We start from the raw sequence: 20,836 nt of genomic DNA on the forward strand, positions 1-20,836 counted from the left end.
CGCACGAAAAAATTGAGGTAGAGCTTAATTAAAACTCATAAATGAATGGAGGAGATTGTTTAGATATAGTTCATATGTAAGTAAAAATCTCGTATCATTAAAAAATTTAAATGAAATTTTTTATATATGTGTGAAAGACCCAATAACCTAATAGCTTAAGCTTTTGAGCTTAAGTAATGTTTAATATCTATGTATGAGCTTTTTAGTGTGCTTTCATGAGCTCCAAGTATGATTTATTTCTCTAACAAAATTTATAATAAAATATTAAAGATTAAATTTTAAAATAAAAAGCAGTAAATTTGATGAAAATTTAATAATACGTAAAAAACATTATTTGATAAGATATTTGAATAACAATATGTATTTAAGTAAAGAATCAAAATATTGCCTTTAATTAATAAATTTACAAATTTAATTTTTATTTATTCATTAAAAAAAGCATGAACCTGGCGAATTTAATGTAAGAAAGTCATACCCCTAGCATATCATTAAGCAACCGTGGCCCGACAATGGAGAACAACACGTTCCTTTATTATTGACTTTGGCAAAGATGATTTTGTTTGTTGCTGCGGTTAGGCCTCGGGCTATTGTATAAACCTGCAAATTGCAACATCACAAAATAATTAAATATATATTATCATCTATTGTGTATTAGAAAAAAAATCATATATATTCAGAAAATAAAGCAGCAAATGTATTATTGTTACATTAAAGATCTTTTCAAAAGGTGAGAACAAATTACAATTGAAAAAAAAAAAAAAGAAAGAGAAAAGCAACGTTCAAAAAGGTATAGGATTTTCATTTTATTGGATGTCTAATTGACTTCGGATAGGGTAGGAATTGTGATGTTCAAGAGACGTTGCTGATGCGTAGGCTGAAAAACCGAAAGCGAGAATAGACAATGGTGTGCTTGAAAACTCTTGGACACCAAATTTGTCAAAAACATTTAGCACGTGTAATGCGATGTGTGGGAAAATATTTGCATTAAAATTGAAATATTTAGATCTATAATATATATATATATATATATATATTTATAAATATGAATGAAGAGGATCATTTGAACAGACAAAAATAGATATTTATATTTATTATATTTTTAATATATCTTTTTTATAATAATAAGATTTGTTCAATTTAAAAATAAAGACTCTAATTCTATTAAAATGTTTTTATTAAATGAATTATTGTTGAACCACCATTTTTAAAAATATTTCTATTTTTACTTGTGTACATTTTTTTAAGTCATTGTTTATGTGTCTTAAACTATATTAACAAGTTATTAATTTAAAGGTAAAATATCTTAAGTAATAAAAAAAAGAGTTAAAGAGACTATTTAAATACAATAATAATGTAGAGACTTTTTTAGATTATTTTGAATGTTTCAAAGGATTTTTTTTTTCATATTTTAACCTATGATATTATTATATAACTGGAATAAACTTTAAATGTTAACATGAATTTTATTTCTTTAAAAAGATTATCATGTACCTTATTAATTTCAATTATTAGATAATATATATAACTATATATTTGATATGTAATTATTATTTAAAAATTTCTTTGTCTTCAAAGTTTTGATTTTACATTAAAATTAAAAGTAATAAACTTTATGTTAATCTAATATATTTTGCACCTAAAATGAACTTTGCGTGTTAATATACATTCTATTAATTATAAATATATTTTTTTGACGATCATATTAATTTTAAATATTTGTGTAATATACAACTATTTAAAAATAAATAAAAGTAAATATTCATATGCAATGTATTGATTAAAAAAAATAATAAAAAACAAATGTGACAAAAAAAAATTAAGCTTAAGTCAACCTTTTCTCTCTCTAATTTGTGGACAAATAATACTTCATCTCTTTTTAACATTTGTGATATTAAATTATATAACGAGAAATATTTTTTTCATCCCGCAAAATCTTATCTCATTTTTTTTTTTTAATTCAGACTCGTGATTAGAGATGACGATCCAATCCTTCTTCGATGAGTTTCAACTCGATCCGATATTGTGAGATCGATTTTTTTTTTAAATTCGAATTTTGGATCGGGTTGATAAGATTAGAGAACAATCGAATTCGGGTTGGATTTGAATTTTAGACAAACTTGATCCGATCCGACTCGATATTATATAAAAAATTATTTTTTAATTAATTATTTAATTATATATATATTTATATAATGATATTTTTAAATATTTATATTTAAAAAATAATATTTTATTAATTTCAGATCGGATACGATTTATATAATTTTGAATCGAAATCAAATTCGAATATAAAAAAATAAAAAAAATTAAATAAAATTAAATTTAAATTTATTAATTTATAAAATCAAATCAAACCAACAAAATTCACCCCCAAACTCGACCTATGTGAACCCTAGTCGTGATCATAAAGTGGACATAATAGTAAAAGTTTTTTCGCTTTCCCCCCTTAAAATAATTGCTTTTAATGTCGTTTAGTTTATTTGATAATAAAAATGAACGGCTTATCCCCCACGAAATAGAAGGGTATTTTTTTCTTGTTATAGCATAAAAAATTAACACTCAAGAGAACAGCTGCCGGGTCAAAATCATTAAATAATCACAATAACCTATGTGAAATATCATCTTTCATTAATATAATTGTTTTTTTAGCCGAATCCCGTTAAATTCTGGATTTAAAAATTTTATTAATAAAACATCGAACTCCTAATTTTAAAATAAGTGTAGGATAACCTCAAAGAAAAGCTTTTTTTTTTTTTTTTTTCAACTTGGGATTCCTTGGAGTCAATCCTGCAATTGGTGGCTAATGGCCCCTCAGAAACTTCATCCCATCTTTTATTTCATGTGTGTGTCTTCCAACCCAAACAACGGGGCATGTCCCTGTTTATTGCCTTCACATGTCATTTAGATCTGATTAAAATAAACTTTAAAATGGAATAATAGATTATTGCCTCCTTTAGAGATAAGGAAGGTTGTCACGTATTTATAAAAGGGAAAGAGGTAAGTTGCAAAGAGAAAAGTTTACACAAATAGAAAAAAAATTGATATTTGGTCAATGTTTTTCATTAGAAATGCAATTCTTTTTTTTTTTTTTTTTCTTTTCCAAGAATATGCATTTTAACTTAGTGTTTGGTAAGATATGGTTGGCATGGCATGAAGCAAGTCATATGCCATCCCACCCACAATGCCCACTAAAGATGAAGCAAAGCTTAAAACTGTGCTTAAGGTTGTAAAACTTGCTTAGAAAGTGCTATATCATCGTCATCATCATCATCAGACAGACAGACAGACAGACAGGCATAATGCCTGACTTTGGTCCCAAGACATTCTGCACCAAATGAAAAATTCCAACTTAAAATCACATTTGTTGTTCTTCTACTCATGTTATGGTCAAAGTTTTCCACGAAAATAAACCACTTTTAAAGCTAGACTTGCTTTATTGATGTCACCAATGACCAAATTTCCAAATCTAGAAATGAATTGAACTCTGAAAGAAAGGCAGGTGAAAATGTAAATCTATAATTAATACAAAGACCAAACTGGATTATAGATTCAAACAACAAGAAGCCTATTATTACCTATTGCAAAACCTGGATCCTAAGGAAAGCACCAAAGCTTTTAAAATAAGAAAATAGAATATGATATTTCTTTGTCACAGAAAAGCCATGGGCAATGGAGTAATTGTCTTCTGGAAATGAAGAATGGACAAGAGAAATTCATGGACTCACTTGTGCTCAATTTCAACACATATGGGCAGTTTACAAAAGCTCTACAAAGATCCAAACTACCTTTCACATCCCTTTAAACGATAATGAATGGTTCGGCCAATGATTCCAAACACAAAAGCACATAAAATAAACAGTGAATATGAATCATCCCCAATGACACTTTCATTTCTGTTGAAAAGTACCTTGGCAATCAGATTGCAGATCTGCCAAGACAGCCAGATTGTATGTGGAATAAATTCCAAAAGAGCTAGAATTTTGTCAATGCATACAATTATAATACTTCTATATCTTTATAAAACAGTAATTTATTATCTATCAATTCTTTAAACCACTATTAGAGCATGGGAGGAACTAACATGCTCTTGCCGTCTATATTTTTTGAGGGCGAAAGGATTTTTTTTTTTTTTTATGTTTTATTGATCAATAACAACACAAAGATAAATGATTATGCCCGTTTTGTTCGCCTTCCAACTTCCAGTGCCAACTCAGTATCAATTTTGAGGGATATATCCAGTGCTTTCACAAAATGCGTGAGTGCACCGCTGCAAACACCCAAACATTAGAAACAGTAAATCATACCAAGAATTTTAGAACCAAGTTGCTTAGTAGCTTATGCTAACAACAGATGCACAAAATCTTGCATACAATGCCAGAAAATCACCAAGTACCAAAAATTTCCTAGAGAATGAACCATGCACAAAACAGAACCATATCTCTAATTGATATAGTTCATTACACAGGTAAAATGTACCATAAATCCTTATCCTTTTAATAAAGTTTAAATTTGATCTCTAACCTTTACATTGTTCCATTTAAGTCCCACATCTCTTTAATTGTTGCAATGATGGCTTACTGTTAAATAGTTCCATTAAATAAACACAAGTGTCTAAATACCAAAAGGTCGGTTCTTCATGTAAGGATATCCTGTGCATATTTTAAAAAAGCTTTAATGAAAGGATTAAATCGTAACAATTTAAAGAGATATTTTACGCACCAAGGCCTTTATCCTTCTCTGTACGCCAATGCTTTACGCATGCATCAGTCGAATAGCTAACGCACTAGTGATGTCAGTGATAACTTCAACTAACTTCTGTCCCTTTAAAGAAACAATTCCCTAAACAGTACACTTATCATAAAAAAGAATCAGCGTCTGTAGGCAGGTCGGCACCTGGGATTTCAGTTTAAAATCCTGGTTTTGTTTTTGTAATTAACACAGAAAATCCATGGGGCAGTGTTTTCAAATTTTTATATGATAGTAACACATAAAAAAAATGTTAATGAAGCTACTATGCAGAATAACTTGTTCATACAGCAAGGCACAATGAACTGTGTTCTTACAAGGCAGGAATAGTGTTTTTACCAATAGACAACTAGATAACCATGATTAGAACACTGAAACCAGAAAGATCATTGATGTGGGATACAATTCTCAACCTCTGTACCTGGTGAGAAGTGGCTCCCATAGGCATATCGTATCCCATTTAGTAGGGGCCATTCTCACTTGCACTTGTTAAATCTTATGATACTGATATTTGCATAAAGGAGATGTATATCTTTCTTGGCATGTAACACGTGTTTAATCTTTATATTGAATTCCAAAAACTTTTAAAACCGATAGAACTAGCTTCAGAAGCAAAACAGACCCATAAATGGATGGTAAGGTTTTTCATTGACAATTACCTCCATGTTTCAGATAAAGTTGAGGTACCTTAGAATTTTTCTGTTTACTAGAAGAATACTTAGAATTTTCTGTTTACTATAAGAATATAAATTACAAGAAGAAAAAATGCACTGCCTTACCTAGATATGTAGGTAACTCCAGCTTGTCCGATTTTATTTACGATTTCAATAGTAACGTTGCCAGATGCCAATCACAATGAAATAGATATGTCAGTTACAAGCCTCAGAAAAGTGCACGGTAGAGCAATTAAAATAGAACCAATCAGGTAAAAACCATAGATGGCACTTGATGGCTACATGAACAAGAATGCCAAGGCAAGTCACCAAAATGTATTACAATTTAGAAACGATTGAAAAAATCAAGTAGCTAGAACTTCCATACAAATCTTTCTAGTATAATTTTTGCTCCTATTTTCGGTATTTGAAGACCACAAGCCCAAGCAAATAGAGTGAACCATTGTGCTACACACCCCTCCATGACCTTCAAATAAAGAAAGAACAAACACCTGCTAACTAACACATAAATTCAGCAGGATACACCAGCAGCACCTTTCTGCAAAGTCTGTGGGCACTAAATAAATGAAGGGAAAAACTACATGATGAAATCATGTGATAGCTCTGTCTCAAATTTCCCATTGATTAGCTCCACAGCTTCTTTAAGCATAGACACATCAACATCGCCATTAGGAAGAGGTACAACCATATTATCCAACATTATCCGGGTCAAGGAAGTTTTCAATTGAGCTGCATACTGCAATACCTCCTTTACTTCCTGATGTGTCCGGGTCTCAACCTATGAAAAGGTATTATCAACATATCTGTTACAGATGCCACATTGCAACGACCAATTGATTCATTTCCACAACCACACACGCAGAGAGAAAGAAGAGATGAAGAAGAAGAAGAATGACGCTGAATCATTGCAAATTAAGAAGCAAGATATATTAAATCACAATTCAAGTTAAACATATTTTCCAGCAATGATTGGTACTTAAAAATGGAGAGTTGAATCAAGTTACAGGGCACATGATGGACCACATGAAGATTTATAGACCCGTACCGAGTTACCTAGTCCTCTGCACAAAATATTTAATTTGTGATAGAATTTAACATCTAAAGAAATTATCTCAACCTCTATTCGAAGATTTTCTCGCTCTAAATACTGGTCAACAGATCTAATGGCATTATTGATTCCTTCAGCTATTGATATATGATTGTCCTTTATCAACACCATATCAAACAAACCCAGTCTATGATTCCTTCTTCCACCAATTAGTCCCTACAAGAACAAAATTTCAACAATATCAACCAAAGGCCATAAGGGAAAGAACTAAAAACTGGAGAAAATCAGGGAAGTGATCTACACCGCCCACTTGTCCACCAAACGTAAGCTAGGAGCAGCCGAGCAGCTTTTCTAGTCTATAATATGTATGCAGGGTGTGTAGCATCAGCGCCATAACCAACCTTGCATAAGGTTATGATTAGGGGTGTAAATGATACATTAGTACTCATAAGTTACTCGGATTCGATTCGAAAAATATTCAAATTTGATTCGATCGATAAGTCGAGTAAATGATACATTAGTACTCGCAAGTTACTCGGATTCTATTCGAAAAAAACTCGAATTTGATTCGATTATTGTCGAGTCGAGCTACTATTATTGTCGAGTCGAGCTCGAGTAGCTCGACTTATCGATCGAGCCGAATTCGAGTATTTTTATATCTGACTCGAATAGCTCGCGAGCCTAATCGAGCTTTTATATTTAAATATATTTTTATTATTTTAATTAATAAAATATTTCGAGTTCGAGTTCGAGTTCAAACATGAATAATCGAATTCTTGTCGAGTATACGAATCGAGCTTATTTTTACATATTAATTAAGCTTAATCGAGCGAGCTCGAGTAGTTCGAATTCGATCACGAATCGAGCTCGAGCTTGAAAAATAAAACTCGATCGAACTCGAGTCGAATATCGAACCTCGAGTTATAAGTCAAGCTCGAGCTCGAGCTCGAGCTCGTCACTATTCAACTCGGCTCGGCTCGTTTACAACTTTAGTCATGATCGGGCATAAGATGTCATGAACCATCCTTTTATAGGGTCACAACAGAGTAGAGATGTCAAAGGAAAGAATAAATCTCATGTGTTAAGAAAAAGTATCTTCATTTTAAGCATTATAATAGTTCTTATAGCATGGCTATAAAAGGTTTTAAGCTTTTTAGATAAGGTGAGCAGTCAGTGAATTATTGGGATGACTCACTAATTAAGGTACGTGCTAAACCATCTATTTAGGACTGCCCCTTTTGTCTTGACGATGATGAAAAACTCAGTGCTCCTTTTGTTATCCTTGTAATTATGTTGATGTTAATAGAACCCTTTTTTCTTATGGGGGCATCGGGGGTTGACCTGATGTGCACCCATTATACCCTAATATTTCATTGTGCATCATTGAGATCAACTTGCATCTTGTTGTTTGTTTAAATTTTGAGTTATCTTGATTGATTTGTGCGAAAAACGTCCATTCAAATGTCATACGGTTTATTACTTCATCGAGAGAAAGCTTACCCCATAACAATCAACCATTGCCTGTAGGAATAATTAACATTCTAAAACAGTCATTTGTACATATTGCAAAGTTATTGCACTGATAAGCGTTTGGTAGGTGTTTTGTTTCTTTGTTATATTTATAGCGCATACTAGATGTAATTTGAATTTCATGACTGAATTAATAGGATAAAAAAGTTGTGAATTGCTTTTCATGTCTTGATCTTTTATTATATTTACCGCACATACATTTACGTAATTTGCATTTCATGACTAAATTCATGATATAATTTGCATTTTACAAGAATTAGTCTGTCGAAAATTGTGAATTGGCCATGTTCTAATCATATATACAGGTGGAAAAACAAGGCCGCATAATAAGCAATAACAAAAGACTTCAAACTTCTAGAAGAATATAAAGAAAAACAACAGTAACAATCCAAGCAGTTACGTTTTTGGTTAAATAAAACTTATACTCATCAACCCTGTTGTTTTGCATTTCCAATCAACAACAATCTAAAATGAAACATTTTCATTTTGAGTTTTCCTATAATCATCTCTGTTACGTGCTCTGTAAAATAAACTAAGATTTGCCTGATTACAAGAAACATAAATACAATTATGAGAACTCATTTCTTTACTTTATTTATAAAACTCAAGGAAAAGGAAGCACCATAGTTAGCGTCGGCGTCGCTATATCACTCATCCGCTGAATAAAGTTCAGAGCTATTCTTTCAGCTACAACAATGCTGCGTGGTCTTCCTATACGGAGAGATTGTACTAGGACCTTCTTATAGAAATCTAAGAAACCCCCTTTTTGGCTTACCATAAACTTTTCCACACTGCAGCCTCTTGTGAACATAATCTCCATCCCTTCGAGACCACTCCACTTGATATCAGAATCTACATCAAAAGGAGGGAGTGTATGGTCCAAGCATGCAAACCATATGGATAATCCAAAGATAGAAAGTACAGTGCCTCTATACCTTCAAAGAAGGATCAACCTCTTGAAACACCATCTTCTGCAAGCGCAATTCCAGCTATGATACCATCCTCCTTTGCCAGAAAATGGGCTTCCACTTCCATGTCAACTGGGATGGTGGCCATACAAGTCACATCCCTTGCAATTGAACCCAAATGTTGCATATGCTTTGAATGCAGAAAAAATTTACAAATTTAACCGAATATTTGCTCCCCCTTCATCAAAACTTTTAGCTTATTGTTTCCATAAAAATCATTATCAACTTAGGAGAGCAAAGATTATGAACTATGAAAACATTGAACTGGAGACATCATAAAAGCAAGGAAGAACATTTTAAAATCAAATGATTACCAAACCTCAATTCCAAGCATCTTCAGCAAGGGTAAGTGTAATGACGCCCTTTAAATCATATGTAGGGTGTGAAGGAGGCTTTGTTGCCACTTCTTCCAAGGATACTACAGCATTTGTAGTGTAAGCAGCAGCCATTCCAACAATACGCCTACAACTAGGGACAAATAAATTCAGGCACAACCAACTGCTAAACAAAAGGGTATTCTATAATTCAACAGACAACAATTTACCTTGAAGTTGTGCACCAATGAGGTAAAACTATTGGCGAAATAGAAAGTATTCGAGGCATGAACTTTCTGGCTGTTAAGCTCTTCTAGCCCTGTAAGCTTTCTACTCTTACCTGCTCCCATTAGCAACCCAGAAGGGTCAGAAGAGTATATGGGAAATTGCTATATGAAACAACACATTAAACATAAAAAATTTCATGTTTCAAAGGCCACCCTGTAGGGTTTTAGATATGAATATCGTCCCCAAACAGTAATTTGAGCCAGAAAAAAAGGAAAAGAAATGAACACGCATACGAGAATTAGGCTCTGATTGTGACAAAATGATCCAATATCCTTCTTCTTAACCCCTAGAGAGGATAAATATAACAAACAAAAAAAGGGCTATAAATCTGCACTACTTCCTTTTTTTTTTCTTTTCAAGGCTTTGGGGTATTTTCCTTTGTACTATTGTTGGGTTGGTTAGAATTTAGAATGTAGATTTATTTTATTTGAATGAGGTATTTCAATAGAATATTTTATTTTATTTTAAAAGTCTAAAATTTAATTGTACTGTTTTACAAAAAGTAAATGATAAATATCACTATAATGCCACAAATTATAACATTTTTTGCATAATTGTAAAACAATGATAAATGGTAAACTATTCTACATGAATTACTTTTACATGGCTTGCTTCTTAATGTTTATTACATTCAAACAATAATTCTGCCACGAAACACGAAATTATCTCTAGTAAAATTACAATAGAAAAGACTAAAATTAAAATAAAAATCCATAAAAAGTCAAACAATGACAAATTTTAGGAGTGGGAGTAGTTTGTTTTTTATTTTTATTTTTATTTTCCAAACACAACTCAAGCCCATCACCTGTTTTGGGTTTAATTTACCCACTCCTGGCTCCATCCATGAAGACAACCTCTAGGGCCTAGAACTAGCCCAAGCCCAACAACAGATGGTTGGTGGCTATTCGGCGTACATTGAAAGGTCACATCAGCTTTTAGACAACCAATTTTTTTTTTTTTATATATATGTACATATATGTGAAGCAAAAACCTTGAGAGAGGACAAAAGGAACAAATTTCAAGTCCAAGGAATTTTCCACCTAAAAGACAATGGGGAATTTCACGGAACTCAACTACCACAAACGCCCCAACTCGATAGGCCTATCACAGTTGTGAACAAACATATTACTCAAAAGCTCAGCAGACATTGGTTTGATGTTAAAAACAAATTTAAATTAGTCTCGTGTAAAAGGAAACCAGAATTTCAAACGTGAATGTTCACTGTGTTGCTAAATTGGCTGCTATTGCATTGTTCAACTATGACTTTCACTTGAAAATCAAGCAATAAAAAAACAGAAAAAAAATAGATAGTCCATTCTTCAATAGCTGATTTATAATTCTATGCACCGAGTCTAATACAAACGGCACTTAAACTCGACCGCTGTCTCTTTCTGTTTCATTGTATAAAGTTATATATATATATATATATATATATATAAATTGTTGTAACAACATGAAGTTCGAGAAACACCAAAGGGAAGGTAACAATGCAGTGTTCTGAGGAATGTTTCAAGTGTTTGAGGCTGGTTTTCGTTGTTTTTCTTCTTTTACTGGCCAGAGCTTCTGTTGGAGGATGCATCCGACCAATAAACAAAGGAACTAAAAATTTTGGATATTTGCTCGACGCCCAGCTTCCTCGAGGGCCAGTGCCTCCTTCAGGGCCTTCTCCTTGCCATAACAAGCTTGATCCTGACTATCAGCCCCAGTTCTCCCACTCCAACGATTATATCACTTGCCCATGATCACAGAATTTTATTTTTTTGTTCATTTATCTGTCTTTTTTGCTTTTCCTTTTTTTTTTTTTTTGGCAGCATGGAGGAGAAATCAGCAGTCAGTACTTCAAAAGTCAAAAGTAATTTTTATCACCTGTATCGTTCTTTCTTGGAAATTTGTTTTGTTTAAGAAGATATTTCCCTAATTAAATATAGCACATTCAGTAATCCAATTCTAACTCAAATTATGCAGATGAGTAAGAGATGAGAATATGTTGCTTATATCAGGCTTTTACATATCTCTTTATACTATTATTAGAACTTATAAGTTTGTAATTTCTTCTGTTCTACTTCCAGGAATTAACAAATTGAAATATGATGATTGAGATAACAAGGATGCCTAGCTTGGAAACTATTCAATTCTTTTTTTTATTTATCATCAGTGACTAGAATTATAAGCTTTGAGTGAAGGATTGGGTACGTAGTAATCTCATTAGCAGAATTACTAAAATTTCCTTAGTTTGAGTTTAGACAAATTGCCGCACGAGAAATTTCAAAACAACGAAGAAGGGTATATCGTTTGTCCATTCTTACAATCGCAATTTGGTTTGATAGAAAAGAAAATAAAAAAGAAAAATATTATAAATAATTAAATTTTATAACAAATATATGTTTTTTAAATTTAATAATTAAATTAAAATTTTTTTCTTTTTTTTCAAACGGAGACGTTCAACGTAATGAAATCATGATCATCTAATTGGAAAAAATTAACTAATAAATCAATTAATCCTTTAGAAGGCCTTAGAAAGTTTAAATACTGTGACTGTGGGACAAAAGTGAAGTGGCAAGAGTAAGTTGATATAATTTTTTAAAAATCTAGCTGCACTTTTAATTTTTGGAATAAAATAGAAAGAATGAAATTGATATTATGTGAAGATAAAAAAGACGAGGAATAAAATAAAATAATTATTATCATGTTTGATTTATTAAAATAAAATATAGTTGAATTAGTATTAATATGTTTGATTAATTTAAAAATTGAGTATGTTTAAATTTTTTTATTTTTTATTAAACCAATTATAATTTATTATAAAAACAATTTTAATCATAATTAATTAATAAAATGTAATTATTAATTAACTCATTTCACTCTCATTATTAATTATTAATAAATAATACTTAATTAATTAGAACTAATTAAAACCAAATTAATCATAATTAATTAACAAAAATTAATTATTGAAAATACAAAATTAAATAAAAATATTAATTAATAAAAACTAATAAAAATGTTGATTTTTTTCTCTTTCCTCCTTCCTCTCTCCTTTTCTCTCACTCACCCCATTTCTTTCCCATTTCCCTTTCTCTCTCTCCAAAAAAAAAAAAAAAAGGTCATGAAACTCTATCCTTTCTCGCTCGTCTGCTTTTGTTGGAGAAACAAATCTCCATTTTTGTTACAGATGGTGTTCGAGATTTTGATATTGATGAAGAACTTTGGGTTAAATTACGATTTATGCCGACTAAACCTTTTGTTGGAGCCGTTTCATGTACTTTCGTTTTACTTCCAAAGAGTTACCACCATTTCACTTGTTTAATTTAATGGATATGTAACTGTGAAGTCTGTGATGGCCCTCTTCTTTACCACGATTTCATACATATTTCTTTGGCCCTTTCAATCAGTTTGTTTCCCATTTGGAAAGGAATAGGACACAGAATCCCATTCTATTTGGCCTTTTCAAGAGAATCCCTTTTTTTTTTTGTTTATTTGCAAGATTTTTGGAGAGGAGATGAACAGATGAGGAAGAGATGAGCAGTCGAGAAGTAGAAAGATGACAGCTGAAGATTTACGAGGAAGAAAAAGTTATGGTGGGAAAAGAAAAAAATTAAACCAGTTCCGAATATCGAGGAATTGCAAATATTCACTTCCGCAAAAGATTTCAAATTGCTTTTTCGGTCGGAATCTGCCACAGAATGCATTTTCTAACCCTCAGTTATGAACCAAACAGGGGTGTGGTCCCCTTAGAAAATAAACGGAATAAAAAGGCTATTCCATTAAATCAAACGAGACGTAAGTGGATACCTTATAATTGCAAAAAATTCCAGTACTTTTCTTAAGAAAAAAAAAAAAAAATATATATATATATATATGGGAAAGCTAAATTTTGTTGCAAAAATAAAGGTTTTCTTCCTCCTCGAATTTATTTGTTGTTACATAAAAGGCATGCTACACATTTATTTTATATATCAATATAAATTTAATATGATAATTTTTATATTTTATATAAATTTAATATAATATAAATATATGAATGATGACACATTCATTTTGATCCATTAGTTTAGCTGTTGGATTTGAATACTGAACAGGACAATGGCTAGTGGCAGTAGCCTCGTAGCTAGGCGGCGACGCTTTCAACGTATAGTTGATAGCATTTGCATTTAGTCAACAACAAAAAGTTGATAAAAACTGAAACTAAGCTGTCATACAATAAAATAGAAAAAAAAGGGGGGAACAAACAATTTCCCAAACTTAGCGGGGCAGTGTTCCCTTCCCCTCGTCATGGTGGTAATCAAACAGATGAAGGTGCATGTGGTGGCGATTGATTTTGAGGAGATCAGGCTAAGAAAAATCAAAAGCTTTGTTGAATTCGATGCCCACCAATGACCATCAATACATTTGCCACCACCTATATGTATATTCTTCTTCAATTAAAGTTTACAATTATAAAGCAACTGAATTCTTTGCATCGAGCAAGACAAAGTAAAAACTGAAAGTTACCCGATAAAGTGAACAAAAATTTATTCAGCTACCACCGTTGTCTGGCAGAGTTCATATTGTTTAGTTAACAAATCAAAGTCAGCCAATGACCTAACAAACAAAAATAGTAAAAAAAAAAAAAACCCTAAAATCAGATCATTTTGATAGGTGGTGTCTATAAATAGCTATAGATAAACTTTTGGAGGGTTTGTCTTCTCTTTTGTTTTTTAAACCCTGAAAGCAACTTTAATTAATTATAATTAGGATGCTGTTTTACATTTTTACATTAAACCCACGTACTAAACTGAAAAGAAAAAAGATTTAGGGGGTTAGGCTTCCTACAAAAATTAATGATGTGACAAAGCAACTGTGGATTAATTCAGCATTTAGGTTGTGGTGTGCATGCTGAATTTATGAATGGATCGGCATTCGGCATCTAATTATCATTCACATCATGATAAATAATTGGTCGACTTGTCGTTTGGTAGGAAAATTTTCCCTTAATTAATATAATGCAACATTGCACTACTAACGCATTTACCCTTCTCCTCTTCAACTTGGTGCTCCTGCTCTTGGTAGATGTCTTGTTTGGTAGGAACATTATCAACTGTTGTAGCATTTTACATCATCATAAATAGTAAATACTTTTTTTTTGTCCACTGAATTACAAGGGGGAAAGGAATGGGAAGATTAGAACTCTCGCCTACAATTTCCTCAAGGCTTCTCGGTCACTGGACCAAAAAGTTGAAGGCTTAAAAAACTTTCCATATGTCCTGTTGGTAGGAATATGATAAGCCATAGTAGCACTTCTCTTTAATAATTTTTCCATTTTTTTTCCTACCGAAAACGATCTTGCATATGTAATATCTTCAAATTCATATTAAAAAATTGCAAAGATTTATTATGATATGTGGTGTATATATATAAAAAATTAAATTTATACTTACGATATATTTTTGTTGAATATAATCATAAAAGTTTTGAGTTAATATTTTATAAATTGAGTGTAAATCTTCGTATAATAGCAATTATCAATCAAATTTGTAAAAATTGTGTTATATGATAAGAGATATTTCAAAAATTTTATCAAATGATGGGGTTATAATTCTTGTGTGATGTGTTGAATGTGAAGAGAACATCAAATTTTAACTGTGAAAGGTTGTAAACAGGTTCTGATCACATAATGAAGATTTACTAAGTATATGTATATGCAGAACCATAAACTCGTATTTATGAAGTTACATAAAAAGAAAAAAAATCATAAGATCATAGTGTCAATACTGACAACACCTCGGAGTTGAATGTGACTTAATGATATTTGCTGCTGCTGTCTCGTTTCCCAAGAAGCTCACTAGATTATAAAACTTTGTCGATACCAACTTTTAATTATTTGGTACAGAGTTTTATTCATAGCAACTATCTAAAAAACAAAGTGAAAGATGTCAAGGGGGTTTCTTGCTGAACTAGTAAGATTTTGGTTGAGGTTCCAATTCCAAATAAGACAATGACTGACAAACTTAGGAGGCGATCAAGATATGTCACTTGCAACCTTAAACTTTAGTTTTCGAGGTGAAAAAAAGTAGTAGCTGTTTCTGACGAGAGATTGGTGGTTCAGTGAGTGAGTTTGTTGGTCTCGTTAGGTGTTGGGTTCGAGCAAATGCCCTATGCCCAAATTTTGTTGACTTATACAAAATGACCGTCTCCTCAAGGACAATTAACAAGAAACTGTACGTTTCTTGTCTGGGAATCATAGTACATAGCTCCTGAATTCCATCTAAAAATTAAAATTTGTTGTCGAAGTATTTTTCCACTAAATTAAATTATAATTATTATTGTTAGACTTCAATCCCCACGGGTAAGATAGATATAGAAATTGGAAAATTCAAACCACATATTTTGCTTTCCGGACTAGTGGGGATGAACCTAGGAATACAACAAAAGAAACTTGTTTTGCTTTTTGGACTAGCTTGTGGAGGGGTGAACCCTTGGAATAAAACAAAAGAAAAAAGTTTTCGACCGTCCCTAACCACATTGAATTGTCTTAGTCTGATCAATGTTAACTTGGAACATAATTCACGTAATAGTGTCCATATCAATGGATTAGAGATGTTGCTGTTGTATATAACGAGTGAAGGCCGGGAAACTACTAATTGGGAGCAATGAAAAAACCTATATATATGAAACAGTTGTTACGAATATAATGAATATATGGCTAACTCCCAAGTCCTAACAAGCAAAAAAGGCCAATAAAATTTCAAATACCAACTAGTCACAAATTGCAAAAATGGGAAGAGCCCTTCCAGGATACTTGTGAAAAGGATTGTCGTAGTAGATTGCCTAGCTAGTGTGTTGAAATCTTTTGCAGATAGAGAAATACTAGCAATAGTTGAAAAGTAGAAGAGAAATTGGAACTGAAATTGGTAAGGAATTGAAAGGGACAGTCTTGTTGTTGCAGGAAGTGCTTGGCGAGGAAGGGATGGTAGCTGGGAGTGGGATCATGTGAGGTTGGACACAAACAAGCCATTCTACCTCTTTTTTTTTCCTCTGTCAGCAGTTCAGATTCACACGAGCACAGCTAACCTCTCATTTTGATTCCTAGTCACCACTCTTTTCCATCTACTCTCAGCTCTTCAAAACTGATGCTAATAAGTACGCAATCAACCCTTTTTCTTTGCTGCTCTCTCTCACTTAATAAATTTATTGGGAAGGTTGTTAACAGCAAAATGCACATGCTCCCGTAATGTGTTACCCGCGAGTCAAAGCTCCTCACGAGTCAACGATACCAAATTTCTAGCAAAATGACAAGACTCGCACGCTTTAACAGTTGAAAACCTCCAGATATTATATTATCTTATTATTTCTATAAATCAGGCTGAATATTATGCTTAAACACATCATATCATCAAATACTGGATGGGTTTTCAACTCTCTTCAAGGGGAGTTGCAGGTGCATGCCTCTTTTTCTTTTCTCTGCTTCGTTAATTTGTTTCCTTTCTTTTTTTCAATCCCATCTGATTATTTCAGAGCTTTTTTCTAGCTTTTCTTACCTGGGTTTAGAGCTCAGTTTCGATTGTTTCCATCAGTACTGTTAAATCGTGGTGAAAGTTCACATATTCCTAAAAAGATGGAGTTAGCTAGCATATGGGTTTTTTTCTTGAATCACTAACGGGTGAGTGGTTTCCATGCTATGCTTGTCAAGTGAGCAGCCTTTTGCAGGTTAACCCTTTCCTTCGTTGTCTGTTCGACCTTGAACACATCATTATCAGGGCTAAATAAAACATAGTACTAAATTTCATTACAATAACTTAATTATCAAACTAAATGGAGCTTAATCTTTCTAATCCAATCCATCCTCGCTTAGTTACCCTTTTGATCTTATTCATATATTCCTTAGGAAAACTACATAATCAAACCCCCCAAACTTACTTTTTTTTCGTTGTCTTCTCATCTTGAAATAGATGAAGCATGCGTTGATCCCTTATAGAATAAGAACCCATTGGCGCATGCATATATCCGTGGACAAATATCTAGGAAATTTTATGTTTGAATAGGTATGCATGGTAGGTGTGGATAACCTTGTGATTTCCGTTAGCTACTATACTATGCATAGCAGCTTCACTTATGAGTATCAGGTGCAGTGAACGTTACCAACAAAAGGAAATAACACAAGGTATGATATTGCTTGGTATATATATAGATCATGAGATTAAGAACTGAACTTTCAGCAGGACTTGCACCTTTAAGGTCTAGCTAGCTAGTAATTTTCTTCTTACCGCTTATCAACTCAACCAGGGTTGGAGCCACAAGGTTTTAGAGTACTTCAGGTTTTTCTTCAAGCTTTAGTCCATGCTTTTAAACATGTTTTTGCCTTCCGGCATTAAAGCAAATGAATACATTTCTTTCTTTTACCCTGCAGGGCCTTTAAACAGTCTGCCTAACATATATACTAGTCATAACAAAATTTCATTTCCGTGATATATAGTTTTAAATTTTAACGAATTCAGTGAAGGCTAATAGCTTATGATGCAAGCGTGAAATGGACTTTAGATTTGAAATCTTAGTTTTGATGATTGAGGATACGTGGCTGTTCAAATCTGATGATTGTACTTAGGGTAATGGTTATTTGTTGCATGATTTGATTAAGCTTTAATCAGATTCTGCTTTAATAACATTGTGCAACCTTTTACATTTTCGTTGATGAAGTTATATATAAATATTCAAATTAAGATTGAGGAATACCGTGTCCAGGTTTCAAATTTATGCTTGATAAATCATCTGTGAAATGTATGCAGTGAATTAATTTCTGTAATGTAATTCCTCATGGCTTTTCAATTGTTTTCTGGTTGTGGAAAATGAAGATAATAAAAGAAAACATATTAACTTCAAGATGTATGCAGGTTTGACTACGTAGTATACTAAGAATATCTAGGAGTTGATATATATATATATATATATATATATATTAATACACTACACGCAAAGAGAAATTTACTTACACTAATATAAATGTTACATATTTTTTTATCAAGATTAAATATAAGTGTTATAAGTATTATGTATTTAATTTTGATTCAAGAGTAACAAAAGTGTATAAACACTTACTAAGTGGTTTTCTACTGTATATATATTTGTGTCAATTGTGTGTGTGGATGTGGGGTCTCACCTCCGTAGCTATTTTTTTTTGAAATAAAGGTTGAAAAAAACCTCTTCCAAAGCCCTCGTTCAGGAAGTAAATTGTGACATATAATAAATTTCTAGTCTGGAGTATTGCATCGATCCAGTCCAAATTGCTTTGGTTGAAATCTAATTCTAACCTTGGGGTGAGTCTGGCCACTAGCAAATAAACTAAACTATTGATTGGTTGTTACAGAGTCATATCTTGTTTCAAAATAATGATGCTTTAGACAAGAAACCACACGCCAATCCATTCTCTTGATTTCCTGGGCCAGCTTTCTCATGGGTACTTATTAGTAGTTTGTTTTAAGCTGGACATCCAAAAGGGACCCCAGTCCTAAGTACTAAGCATTAATCTTACAATGGTTTGATCGATCTTTTTAGACCTGTATGATGATGGGATCTCCGTAATGATTAAGCTTTTTGAACCTATTAAGCTAATCTGATGCATCTTCCACATTTATTGTTTTGGAGAAAAGAAATCTCAGAAAATGGATTTTGGAGGCTGATTGCTGAATGCCACTTTTAGCGAGGATTGAAGCAGACAATATAGAAGAACCTGCATACTCTCTTAGGTTGACTTTACGTTATTGGTTGCCACTTACTTCTCATATATCAATCCTGGAGACCAAAAATGGGTCTGCGCTTTTGATGCTAAGACCAATTAAGATGCTTGATCAATGATGAATTCCTAAACTTGGAAGGCTATAGAGGAAAATGTGACTAGATCAAAGGTTTGAAACAATACTTTCTATTTGTGCAAATGTCTGTACTTCTTCTTCCCAAATAGTTCATATAATATATCGTCCATCCATAAGTTGTCTTTTGTCCAATTCCTTGATAAGCCTGTTATGACTACATAGATAGCTTTGTTGCACTTTCATTTGTGTAGTTATCAAAAGTATTGAGAGCTATAGCAAACATTATAGAAAAGAAAGAAAAATGAACTTCCTGTAATGTGTAAAGTCAAAGGTCGAACTGATTGCGAATGTGAGGTTTGAAGCAAGAGGCTATTGATTTGACAAAGGCTTTGCATGGAATTCAACACTCAAAAAGTTCAGGAAAAGCCAGAACAGAAGGTAAAACGGCTAGATGCATGTTGTCCTCCAGCTCAGGTGCGATCTCTCTCTCTGATCTTAAATCTTAATCCTCCGTATGATCTGTACTTGTGTATTACGAAAGAATTTTTTTAAATTATTCTTTGTGGTCCAAACTCCAACACTCAACTGGGTATATATATATACACTCAAACAATGACAAGAATCACCAAGTTCTTTCGTACAAACTCTCCATAGATACTGTATCATTTGGATAATTTTTTGTTATAAAAAATTAGAAACATTGTACTAATAACAGTTCTAGTAATGAATTAAAAAAAATACTGTAACAAGTATTTGATTTAATCAATTAAAGTTCATCTTTTTTAATGAAAAAATTTTTAATTCGAGTTTTATCGATAATCATTTGTTAAAATCATCTCGAATGTATAATCAATAATTATTTTTTTAAAAATTATTAGATATGATATATTTTATTTTGATTTAAAAGATTGATTCACGTATTCAAATTTTTTCTTAAAAAAAAAAAAAGTAACATAAATGTCAGAGGAGATAAGAAACAAAGGGAAAAAGTACTACATCATCTAGTAAATTTGATGAGGCTCCGCCTCAACTACCGCTAAAGTCGGTAGGGACAGGATAACGTTTTTCCTTGCAGGAGTTAGGTTTTTTTACCAGTTTGTTGAGGTTAATTGGATATGAACTTCTTAAGAACATTAGTTTTTAACATTGTTTTTTTAAAAATTAATAACAAATCTCATAATTATAGATCAAATAGAGGTATTCAAGAATAGGGTCAGTCGAGTTTGGATTGGACTCATATTTAATATTAATATTTTAACTTGATTTTTTGACTTTCAAATTTTTTTTAAGCTTGACCCAAATTAAAAAAAAAAATTTCAAACCCTCACATTAAGCTTAATTTATATAATAAAAAATTAATAAAAAATATTTTTTTTAAAAATATTAAAATAAAAATTCACATGTATATTTATTTAATTATAATATTTTAATTAATATATTTTATTTTGTTAGAGCCAAAATTTTAATTCTTTTGTTTGAGACT

The 20,836-nt window shown here is 31.9% G+C and overlaps 1 protein-coding gene across 1 annotated transcript; it reads right to left on the reverse strand.

Moving 5' to 3' along the window:
• Positions 1-3,950: 3,950 nt before the first annotated feature.
• LOC111317510 (quinolinate phosphoribosyltransferase [decarboxylating] 1a-like) lies at positions 3,951-6,808 on the reverse strand. The gene is made up of 3 exons (XM_089753863.1): positions 6,023-6,808; positions 5,526-5,594; positions 3,951-4,267 (listed from the first exon to the last, which is right to left on the reverse strand). Exons 1-3 carry the CDS (start codon positions 6,118-6,120, stop codon positions 4,171-4,173), a joined length of 264 nt encoding a protein of 87 aa, XP_089609989.1. The 5' UTR covers positions 6,121-6,808; the 3' UTR covers positions 3,951-4,170.
• Positions 6,809-20,836: the final 14,028 nt, after the last annotated feature.

Source organism: Durio zibethinus, chromosome 2, assembly GCF_047325235.1.
Source record: "Durio zibethinus cultivar Kanyao isolate XHJ-2024 chromosome 2, ASM4732523v1, whole genome shotgun sequence".
Taxonomy (NCBI): Eukaryota; Viridiplantae; Streptophyta; class Magnoliopsida; order Malvales; family Malvaceae; genus Durio; species Durio zibethinus.

Excerpts from the sequence above, each read along its gene's own strand:
- LOC111317510 (XM_089753863.1), bottom strand. The coding sequence starts at position 6,120 with ATGTTGGATAATATGGTTGTACCTCTTCCTAATGGCGATGTTGATGTG. Across the intron at positions 5,595-6,022 it reads AATGGGAAATTTGAGACAGA|GGCATCTGGCAACGTTACTA; the intron begins GCTATCACATGA and ends TTCATTGTGATT. Across the intron at positions 4,268-5,525 it reads GGAGTTACCTACATATCTAG|CGGTGCACTCACGCATTTTG; the intron begins GTAAGGCAGTGC and ends GGGTGTTTGCAG.